The 12230-nt window shown below is 39.4% G+C and overlaps 1 protein-coding gene across 3 annotated transcripts in view; it reads right to left on the bottom strand.

Annotated features, from left to right (window-relative positions):
* Nucleotides 1-9761: 9761 nt before the first annotated feature.
* The window catches only part of fam168a (family with sequence similarity 168 member A), a 29536-nt gene continuing 27067 nt past the window's right edge, over nucleotides 9762-12230 (bottom strand). For all 3 annotated transcript variants that reach the window (XM_041941379.1, XM_041941381.1, XM_041941380.1), the window contains 2 exons: nucleotides 11290-11416; nucleotides 9762-11061 (listed from right to left, as the gene is read on the bottom strand). In XM_041941379.1, the coding sequence (XP_041797313.1) occupies nucleotides 11304-11416 (113 nt within the window). In that variant the 3' untranslated portion in view covers nucleotides 9762-11061; nucleotides 11290-11303. The remainder of the gene's footprint in view (nucleotides 11062-11289; nucleotides 11417-12230) is intronic.

Here is a 12230-nt window from a genome sequence, read left to right as displayed (position 1 = left end):
TGTGTGTTTTTTGCCAGAGATGCAAGGACAGTGTTTATGAGATTAAGATTCAAGGGAGCTGCAGTTTTCACAGGAATTGCCGAGGCAAACAACACTGATTATCAGTTAGCTGCTTGCATAGAACGAAGGAAAATTGGCTGTCATTACCACACGCCGGCATAATAGCAAAACACTGGCTGTTTTGCAAAATTTAAACAACATCTGCATATAGAACAACTCTGGACTCTACAACATGATACAAACAGTGGCACAGAAACAGGGAGTCTGGAGTATGATTTTAAGGCCAGATAAGACTAAATGTCAACTGCAGCAAATGGAATAAATGAGAAGGGGGCATAAATCTGACTTTCTGCCACTGATAGAGAAAATGAATGTATAAAATGGGGTCAAGTCACTTAAAGGATTTCATTTCTGAACAGTCATCCAGCAGACCTCTTCTTCTGAATGAGTTCATTTGTCATGTTGAAACTGAAGACGTGTGCAGACAGGGAAGTAGAGTTTGTCAAGCCTAATCAGCGAATTTCGTAATGATTGTGGAGTATCGTAAGAGCCTCTCTGATCCAAACGCAAACTCATTTCAGGCCTCCACCCGTCTTTGCATCTGTTCTGCAATAGTGCGTCTTGAAAGGCTTGACCTTTACCAACACATCCTCACAAAGTGTGGGCAGCTGTGGCGGAGTGCAAAAAGCCACGCGTAAAAGGGCTGAATCTGGGCCCGATCCTCTTTGGCAAAAATACTGTCAGTGTGCTGGAAAACTAAACAGCCAAACCTGAAGGATTGTGGTGCATTTCAGAAATGCACAATAGAAAACTAGTGCAGTATATCTACAAACCCATAAACACTTAAATTAGAATTAAATTTTGCCCTGCTCACTGCTGGACTGGTCTTAATGGCTGCATGCGTGACAGTTTCACTGAAATTAACCTCAACAACCCAAAGCTTAACCAAACAATATTTGTGTGTGGTTTCGCATAAAAGATGTTTTCCGGCACATATTCTGATGACCCCAAGGTTCATGTAAACAACTCGAGTTAAATTATTATCATTATTATTCTTGTAAGCTTTATTTAAACAGAGAGGGCCAGTGAGAACAAGCTCTCTTTTGGAAGGACACCCTGATTACAGCACAACAACAGCACACAAGAGGTGTGGTACATATCAACACATTATACAACAAGGACAAGGAAGCCAAGGACATCAACACAACACAGTGCTCCATGTGAGTCCAACGGGATTTAACTTGATTAAAGGGGATCATGTTATCTGTTTTTACAAGCTTCTGCAGATTGGTCCACTTGTGTGGAGGAGAGTATTTCACAGGCACGTTCCCAACCGCAGCGTTGAAATGGTGACTTTCACAGGAGAAACAGTGTGGGGTCCAGCGCAACGTGGAACTGATCTACAGTTAATAAGTCATGTGAGATATCCAGAAGGTTTGCCACTTTCCAGTGCGTGACTGGCCGTCTTCACACGCCACTACAATCCCAATCTGAGAGAAAAGCCCTCAGGGTTATGTTTTTACCTGCGTCTGGTTTTTCCGGGTTGTCCATCGCTGTCACCACGATAAAATCCCTGAGACCAGCATTTAATGTCAAAACTAATTATGTGTGTTTGTGCGTGCATGTGGAGTATGTGTGCATGAGAGTCGTTTGCAACAGGGTGTTATGATTTACCTGACGCCTGCTTGGAGAGCTGTGCGTGTTTTGATCGTATCATTTAACACATGCACACTGCACAGCATCAAGTATGCACTCAAAACTTTTACTAGTTCCCATGAAAGATTAACCACAATATATTAAAGCTGGAGGAAAGATGCTCAAAAAGGATTTGAAAACAGTGACAGACTGAAAGTCATTTTAGAATAGCAGGTTTCCAGTTCTCATAAATATCAGGTATGGCTTTGTGGGATGTGGTATTCCTCCTTAAGTAGCCTAATATCAGTGATAGGAAGCGAAAACATGAGCAGGTGGCACTAATGTGTAGGGATCTATGATGGGGAAACAGCATAACATGTAGTTAGTGCACTTATAAAATAAAAGCAATTGATTCTGATGATTTATTAAAACTGATTTTCACATGCCAGGTAATGGATTCATGCTGGGAGGTGTTGCTCTATGAGCTGGTCTGCAGGATCCCAGCAGATGAGAAATTAAGTCATTAGTTAGTCAGTAATGAACCTGCAACGGCTGTAACAGTACTACCCCCCCTCTGAACCTAGTTCTGTCAGAAATTACATCCTCTTTGTTTATTGGAAACATTTCCATGCACTACTTTTGAATGTACAGTATTTATAGCTGAATTAAGAAGCAATAAAACAATAAATCTGTGTTTGCCTGTGTTGGAATGTAAAAAGGTACAAAGAGGCACCTTCTATCTCTGCAGTTTCCGGACTAGATGACCTCTCTGTGGACTGTCACACTACATCCCCGAGTTATCACTTGTGGCTGCAGCGGCCAGTGTTCAGCAGAAGTAATGAATTTCCTGTATGAAAAGTGCGATAGAAGTCAACTTTGATTTGATTGATCACTCACATTGTGGCTTTGATTAGAGCCACATTAATGATAACGATAGCCTGTTTGTGTGTGTGTGTGTGTGTGTGTGTGAAACTGGAAGAAGGCGAGAGTAACGACTAGATAAGAATAGTTAACAGCATCAAAACCCCTGAACCTCAAGTTTCTGACAGAAAAATAGTCCTTGAAGTATCCTCAACAGCTTCATGCACCTAACCTGCATTATAGCGGCAGTCAACTCAGGATAAAGATATGATCGTGTGTGTGTGCTTGGTGGGTAAAATGGGTGTGAGTGAGTGTTTGCTCAGCAGTGCGTGTATCTCGATTAGTAGTGGCTGGTATTGCACAACCCGGTCGGATGTCTGGTGATGGATGCAGAGAGAAGTGAAAGAGCGAGCGTTCGCTTGCCGCCCGTCTATTCCAGCCACAAGGGAAATAATGTTTTCTGCTTCTTCTATTTGAGTGCAGACTGTTTTTTGAATCACAGTGTTGGTGTCCTCACATCAACCTGTTTTTGAAACATCATAATTGATGTGTCATTAACGGGGAAAGTCCACTGTTAGGATTATCTTGGAGGATGAAGCCAGTTCTGCTTGGTTTCTTTCAAGCCATAGCTGCCTTTGAGGACAATGACATTACATCTTTTAGCAACCTGGAGGGAGATTTTATTCTACAGTTAAAAACATGTTGGTTTCTTTCGGCTCGTTTCCATGTGGTTAGACTCAATGTTGCTAAATAAGACTACTTTTAGGCCAATAAAATGAGTAGATAATAAAAGACTCCTGACTTCAGTAAATCACTTGCTGATAGCTGATTTCAACTCTTCTGTAGCTGCATTTGTTTTGTGGATAAACAAAAGTTAAGCACATTTTTCAAGCATGTAAACAAAAGTTCTGCTTACAGTCAGTGTTTCCCACCGAAACGCTGAATGTAAGCAGAACGTCCCTGAGGCCCGGCAGAGCCGAGTGCATTTCCTTCCTCATCGCATTCATAAAGTGATTTTTCGAACATACTTTGAGCCATGCATTGTTTACTCCCATGCTTGCTAACTTGCCGTCGTCTTCCTCAGCGCCTGAGCAGCTGACCTTGAAAACGGTGCTTCCAAAAACCGCCTCACCACGGGCGGATCTTGTGGTGAGCTTGTTTTGTCAGCTTCAACTGTGAAGGTGATGTCAGGTGACACTGTGAAAAAGTGATGGACGAACCTAGAAATGTTAAAATCACTTAAACACTAATTACACACTATAGATTTGCATTTGCCTGACATCACTAGTACAAGGAGATGCACAAATTAAATTTAAATTAACAAATTAAAAGTGAGCTGTGCATTTTAATGGAAGTTACAGTATTTGTGAACCCAATTTAAACGCAAAACTTTCCATTTGATAGAATTCTTGCTTGATCAGTGACTCGCACATTTAACAGGGAAGGACTTCAGTGTAAATGGGTGAGGCTGTGACCTCCAGTGGAGGAATGTAACCCGAGAATTGTACTTAAGTGGAAATTTGAGGAACTTGTACTTGAGTGTTTTTTTTTCATGCTACTTTTGCTTTTTTGCTTTTTCTCTGACAGCTTTAGAAACTTCAATTACACATGAAACATACAAAGAGCTTAGATGTTGCTGTTACAAACCATCCATTGATTAGATTGACAGGAAATTAATTGGCGAATTTTGACACATTGATGCTTAATTTGACCATTTCATGGTTTCAGCTTCTCAAATGTGAAGATCTGCTCTTTTTCTTTTTAATGATTCTGCTAAATTATCACAAGCAAATTACAGTTTTGACCATTTTGACATTTTTACTATTGTTTGGACAAAACAAGCAGTTTGAAGGTGTCACTTTGGACTTACGATCAATCGGTTAACTGAGAAAATGATCACATTCATCCATAATGAAAATAATCATTAGTTGCAGTTCTGTATACAATCAGTGGACATTTTTCCTGCATTGAGTACTTTCACTTTTAATACTTAAAATGTACTTGCATACATTTTCCTGATAATACTCACATACTTTTACTTGACATTTTCGATGCAGGAAAATGAGGGTAATAAGAGTACTTTTACAGTGTGATGTTAGTACTCGTACTTAAGTAAAGGATCTAAAGACTTCTTCCATCACTGCTTACTACTGCTCCTGTATCTATTTCATCCATTTTAGGAGAAAGCATTGTTGTGCTCTCACTTTCATGCTGCAAAGTAAACACATATAAGGCCTCTATCTTAGGAAAATGCCCCATTTTTCAGTCTGTGTGGAGCTGTACCGTACATGCAGACTCACATCTGTTTTTGGTAAATATAATGGGATAAATCCCAGAGGGCGACTGTTGAGACATATTCTAGATTTTAAAAGCAGTTTTACCCTAAAAGGAAAAATAAGAGCAATAAAAAAGGTCACACAGTCTTATTGGTTTAGCGATGTAACACAATGCATACAATTAGAGAAAATAAAATATACTATTAGGGGATCCAGGGACAAATTCTTCTCTGTCTGGGATCCAGTACTGAAGCATTTAGATAAACTTAAAACTGTGCCCACTTAATTAACGTGTGGTGGCCATCTCCCCATATGCTTTTGTGATGGTGATTGTATTTATGTGAATTACTTTTTGCTTAGTGCATAGCTTGTATGTTTGTTTTTGTGTAAATGTATGTGTGTATATATAAATATATGTGTGTGTATGTGTACGCATGTGTGTATATGGGTATGTGTGCGTGTGTGTGTGTATGCATGTGTACGTATTTGTGTATTGCATATGTATCTATTTTTCTATTTTTATTGTAATCAGTTTTAATGGTTTGGTGTTCACCATGTTCTTTAGGGTGGGGGGTGGGGTGGGGTGGGGTTAAAATATAAATTTGAGCACGATGATTCCTTTTTATGTATTTTTATGTTCTATGTTGCTAATGCTCAATAAAAAGACATTTAAAAAAAAGGTCACACAAGACAATCTTCCTTTTATAGGAAAATTTTAATAGTTATTCAATGTTCTACATTTTACAGTAAATATACAATTACAAACTTGGCTTAGTTATAGTACTAAGATCACTAACTGATCTTAAAAAAACCCTCAACAACAAAAAAACGTAAAAAAAAAAATTAAAATAAAATAAAAAAAAATCCAAAAACAAATTAAAAACAGATTTACACTTCATATCACAAGCCTGACGCTGGTCCTTCACTCTGGACCAAATAGCTAACATACAATTCACTTCTCTCAACGCTGAAAAGACGTTGGGCTTCTGTTTCAAACACAACCTTACGGTAACAGATATACCATAGCATGTGCAAACTGGGTACCAAACTAAAACTTCCAAAGATGGGGTTGTTCCTAATACTCGGCCCAGATGGGATACGAGTATGCTTTTTTTTTTTTTTGGAAGACAAGGAATTTCCACTTTTTGCATCACATTTAGTGTCAAATTAAACTAAGAGAGATCTGACAAATTGAAATTAAAAAGCTGCGGCAGAACATCGAAGACATTTAAGAGCCTACTATTCACTGTGATAGTAGTGTTTTAATTTATACTCATGAAAAAAAAAACTAAGACTTAGCAACTGCAAGGCAAAAAAGAAGGAGGGGGGAGGTGGAAGATGGAAGGAGAGGAGAGGTGTTATGAAGAGTTCTGCAAGATTCAAATGTAGCCGAGAACAGAGTGATCCTCATGTCCCCGAGGACAGAATGATAGATAACAGAAAGACGGGAGAAGACCCATGGTTAAGACAACTTTGCATTTCTGCCCCCTGAACACATCAAAGTGTTTAACTGTCCATTTTCACTTAAGTGCAAACTCAAAATCACCGGCAAAATCAACGAGAGGCGAGGAATGGAGATGAGGATCTTCAACTGATGCTCTGTGGGTCTGCCTCTCCACACTAAAAACAGGATGACAGTTTTTAAGAGCACTGGTCCTCAGCCCAGAAGAGTGTCTATTTCTTTTGTTTCTGGTCTAAAATGGCATTTCTAAAGATGAAAAATAAGACATTTGGAAAAGACAACGCCCAAAAACATCTCAAAACATGACATCCGATTGTGATTCTTAAAGGTGAAAGACACCAATGAATCATTAATTTATTATTTTGGCTCAAAGCCTTGAACTAAGGTGAGCCCAGTGGCGACATCTAGTGGAGATTTCAAAAATGGCAGAAAAAAAATCACCATTAGTGACACCAATTTATCTGATTAAATATAGTTTGATATGACTGCTACTGGGACAGGGTGGAGAGGGTTGCAAAGGTCAGACTAAAAGCACGTAAAGGCAAAAAAAAAAAAAAGATGAGCGTGTGAGAGCAGAGGGTTAAAAGAAGAGGTAACTTTGGACATGGGAGGGAGTAGAGCATCATTTTGCATCCTTGAAAGAGATAAAACTAAATGTTTGAATGGTTGGAGGGATGCAAAATGGCCTGTAAGTGAAAATAGAAGAATACAGCAAGAAAGATAAAAGGTGAGGCAGGCAATATGCATTAACAGCAATGTGAGAAATAGGACAGCAATAGGAAAACACAGATTCACAGGAAGCTAGACATAACAAGGACTCAGAATTCACCAGTTACTGAGGAGAAGAAACTAATATTTAGCAAACAACTGTTGGTGAAATATGGCACACAATAAAGGGCGTGGCGGCTGAGGGCTTTCAAGACATTGTTGAACACATCTTCGCACACACGGAACAGAAATGGACCACAAAGATGGCTTCCAAAAGAAAAAAAAAAAGTTATCTATTTCAGTTCTGTCATTAATCCTCCACTTCCTCAAGGTCTGTAAATCCAGGTAATAATTACAAAAACGTGGGAATTTGGTGACAAGAATTTCCACAAGTCCTGAAGTTTAAACTAGACCTTGTCTGAACTTCGCCCCCCTCAGTGACAGATATGCAGAAGAGGTTAAAAAAATAACATATTCAAAGCACAAACAGTAGCTGCCACACTGATGCAACCATGCTTAGCTAGAAATACATTACTGTACCACTGTTGCTGTATAAATATAATGCTTTTTTTTTTAACTTAGAGATCCAATGCTATAGTGAAATACACCTGAATATTATGCATACCCATTATGCTCAATTGACCAGAGGGAAAGAAGAAAACCAAACAAAAAACGTAAGCTTTTAGCTGAGAAATACTGACAGAAGTAGTGGTTGGTTAAATAAATCCTAATGACGAGTAACATTACTGCTGTCGCAAGAAAATCCAGTTTCTGTATCTTTTCAGTTTTACTGGCTTGAATTAAAATATACAAGAGCCTTACATGGTGGGAACATTTTCTGACCCTCATGCTGATAACATCCACTTGAGATCTTCTAAAAGAAAAAGGGTCGTTTAAAAATAAGGCTCAAAGATCGACTGTTTTCATCCGACAGCGGTATTATGTAATATTTTCTTGAGAATTAACCTACTAGTGTACAAACATCTGGACTAAGAATACCTCAAGCACTCCACCTTATTGTTTTATTTTTAATTACAATATAAATTGCTTCGTCCTCCCTTCTGCACTACAAAGCCTAGGTACCTGTTACTTAGCATTAAATTATAGTCAAGTTTTATTATTTTTTTGTCTTATGTTGTGCAATACTTCCTCACAAAGTTACTCAATACCCAAATTCTTGATATGTTCTATTCTTCTTAGCAGTAACTGTAATAATTATTGAAAGGAGGCTGCATACAGAGCCTGCAATCCATATTTAGAGATTACAACAATAAGCATTTCTTAAAAATCAATTCAAAACGCTGATAAAATAATTACTGTATGTTAACAGTTGGAGGCATTCCCTCTTATTTTATTGCAATATCAAACCACTTCATGTACATACCCGCGCAGTAAATGCTTTTTGTCATTCTAATCTGTACTCTACAGATCATGAAGTTGTGATCGAGTCTTCTTTTTGTGTAAATCCTGAAAAATACAACAGGCCTCATCTACATATTAAACCCCACCACCACCACTACTGGGTGTGTTTGTGTGTGTGTGTGTGTTGTGTTTGAATAATGGATCATCAATGCCGTTGCATGTACATAAATGCCTTTACATGCAGAAACATAAAAAGGCAACAGAAAATGGCTGTATATAATCAAGAGGCCGTATTCATAAACACTGCTCATGCGAAGAGTTGAAAATTCTTAGAATGATGACGTCTTCTAACAGTTTCCCCTCACAGGTAAGACTAGATCCTGGTAAAGATACAAGATATTCACAAAGCATCTTAGACCTTCAGAGAGCTCCTCAGGTGAAAAACTGTTGGGAGGAGGACCAAGTGGGATTCCCAATTGTTGTTGGTGTAATTGATGGGAGAACTGTTTACGGCTGTTATGTCAATTAGCGTTGCTACTTATATAAGCCTGCCAACAATCAGGTAAATTGATAAAAGCTGAGCCATTTTCCCCATTAACAGGCCTATCAAACAGATCACGTTCATTGCCCAGAGTTGCTCTGAGAATTTTCCTAAATCACTCCTTTCGCCAGGACTCCTCAGGATGTTTGTGAATGCGGCCCCATGTGTCATTGGCTCAAATATCCTCAACTAATGACAGCTTTTGTAAAATCAAAGTCTATGCTGAATTGTCAAAAATGGAGAACAATGATTAAACTCCGTCAGTAGAAGCAGATATGTGTAAATCTCTGACTCTTGCGGAAGAAAAGCAGAGTGAACAAATGGAAAATTCCTTCTCATGAAAGTATGAAGAATGTAAAAAGCCTCCAATTAACCTGGTCCTGAAGGTTACGCTGGACTGACCGGTTCAAATCTGAGTGACACTGCGTTGTCACAGCTCTGCACTCTGGCTAATAATTCTTAATATTCTCTATAGCCATCGATATTAAAACCAGCACTTTTCTGATGATAGTACTCTAATTTTGCTCTAGCGCTTCATGTGGGAATACCCACTAAGTTAAAAATTTGGACCCAAATTCTGAGAATAACAAATCATCCCTATGACATGGACCAGCTGCATACACAGTGCGGCCTTCTGATTGGACACAATCTCTTCCTAAATGTGGTGCACAACCATCCATGTCATTGGTCTTTTCAGCACTCATGGCACCTTGGAATGGACGAGTGGATTGGATCCTATCCATCTATCAGCACATTATTTGACTGGTCCATTATTAACTGTGGACTCAAGAGTCTTTCTATCTTGTCACAAGTCTCCGCCTGGAAGAAGGAAGGAGGAGGAGACTATAGAAGCACAGTGAGAAAATCAACGCACAATACATGTAGTGCAAAAAAAAAAAAAAAAAAAGAAAAAGCAGTGTGTTTGCGCAGTCTCTTGCAGGTGAGCCGTCACAAACTCAAATGTTTTGTACCTTGAAATGAAACGACCAACTGTGAACAAGCGACCCCCTCCTTCCTCGTTGTCTTCTTTCCTCCCGCCAACACAATCCCTTTAAACTCCTTCTCTGTGGTCTGCCACACACACCCTGAAAAGTCCACGTTGTGTGTGTGTGTGTGTGTGTGTGTTTGCGTGTTGATCAATAACAACATAACTGGAGGTATTGTACAGTAAGTGCTGCTAAGTGATGGTGTGTTTTCCAAGTGTGTGTGTGTGCATGCTTATGTGTGTTTGTGTGTATGCGTTTGCAAAAGTGTGCACGACCACCCACGCTGTTGACACGGTTTATTATAAATATCTGCACATTCTCTAAATGTACTGACCTACGCTAAGGTTAAGATTTTGATACTGTCACAACATACTAGCCTGCATAGTATGTACCATGAAGTAGATGATGTTTTCTTGGTGGGTACTAGGTACTAATGCTAATGTGGACACAATGGGACAGCGACCAGGGATGGGTAATGGTCAGTAAGTGCTCTGCTCGTAGCGACACAGCACTCGCACGGAGACGTAACGGCAGGGATGATGGACTGACTACCGCCGAACAGACAGCTATGCGCTGGAAGACGACTGAGATTGAACTGAAAATTAAACCAAGTAGATTAAAAAAAGGATGAAGAGGAAGGAAGAACAAAGGTGGGAAAATTCAGTTGAGTGTGGTAAATAAGAAAGAGTATTTAAAAATTAAATAACCCCTCCCAAAAAACCAAAAATCCAAATTATGCTAAAACCCTGTGCTGATATCTAGTCGTTAGAAAATTTGGCAGCATAAGTCAATAAGTCTTTGTAATGACTGATGGAGATCATAATGAGGAATAAGTGCCCGATATTTTCCAGCCAACTGAGCAGCAGCAGGAAGGACCACACACACCAGCACAACACAGAAACAGGAGCGACTGACACCCGTGGTTGGTCAAGAGTCCTTCTGGAGATCCAATGACAGACACAGCAAAAGAATGTGAGGAAATAAAAAAAAAACAAAAAAACATACAAAATAAGGTAATGACTGGTTGGCAAATGAACAGAGAAAAAATAAAAAAATAAAAGCAGCTTTTGGAAAAAACGTTAGAGAATGTCGTATAATAACAATAACAATAATAGTAAAGTGGCTGTTGCACTTTAGTTTTGTTCTTGCAGACAGGTGCCGAGTTCCCGTGGTTACCAGTGGGAGCCCGTGTAAGATTTGAGCAGTTGCATACGATGGTGGACTCCAGACCTGGTGGGAAAGAAGAGCAGAGGTACACGCTGGTGAGTGATTTAAGACTGCCAAGGAAAAGAAACGGTTCGCTCAAGTTGGAGAGACAACAGAGGAACACACACACACAAATAAATGAAAAGGAGGAGAGGAGATGGAGGGGGAGGAAACAGATGGAGGAGAGAAAACTGGGGTGGCGAGGAACATCTCAAAGAGGAAAAAGCGAACAGCAGGAGGGCAGACACTCACATGATGGGTGGGCTCTACCAGTGAGGTGGTACGTAGCTGTACCCAGGTGTCCCTTGGGGCCTGTAGGTTGGCACAGTAACTGGGTGTCCTCCAATCTGGGGGTGCTGGGGCGTTGTCAGCAGGGTCCCTGCAGGAAGTTACCGACATCATTAATGAGCCATAAATAAATCCATCTGTTGAACAGCTAGCAAAGATTTGTTTGTCCTATTTTGACATGACGTTGGTGTGGTAGTGATCATTGTACATAATTACTTTTATATTATGTCAGCATGTTGATACAATGACAGGAAAACTGTTTTTTCTACAGGTTTTGTTAAAATTCATTCTAGCATTTTGGTGTATTTGCCCTGTTCTGTCTTTTGCATTTTAGCACCGTTGCCAATTTACTCCAGCTCTAAATACAATTAAACACTTACTTACCTACCTTGCGCATGTAAAATTAACACTGAAGGAAGGCGACTACATAACAGAATGAATGTGAGGAATCAATTCATACCAGGGGTGCAACTCACGATTGCTATCATTATCATTGCTGTCATACGATTATTCTCTCTAATCATTTCATTTTAGTCAACAAAATGTCAACAAATGGCAAAAACTAGTTACAAGAGCCCGTAGTGACACTTAAGTGTCCAATCAACAGTCCAAAATACAAACATATTCACTTTACTATCATAGACGGAAAAAAAAACAGCAAATGAGATGCTATAAAGTATAAACAGAACTCTCATTTCCGATTTAAAATCTGACTAATCCAGATAAATGATACAAGATACAATCCAGGCATATCCAAACTATTCCATAAAGGGCCATGTGGCTGCAGGTTTTCATTCCAATCAAGCAGGAGCACACAGGCTTGACTCATTTAATGAACTGATCTCAGTTTTCAAACGTCTGATTAGTCGAATCAGACGTGCTCTTGATTGGTTGGAACAAAAACC

The sequence above is a fragment of the Chelmon rostratus genome, chromosome 7 (assembly GCF_017976325.1).
Source record: "Chelmon rostratus isolate fCheRos1 chromosome 7, fCheRos1.pri, whole genome shotgun sequence".
NCBI lineage: Eukaryota > Metazoa > Chordata > Actinopteri > Chaetodontiformes > Chaetodontidae > Chelmon > Chelmon rostratus.
The sequence above is the reverse complement of the archived record's forward strand: the minus strand, read 5'-3'. Positions and strand labels throughout refer to the sequence as shown.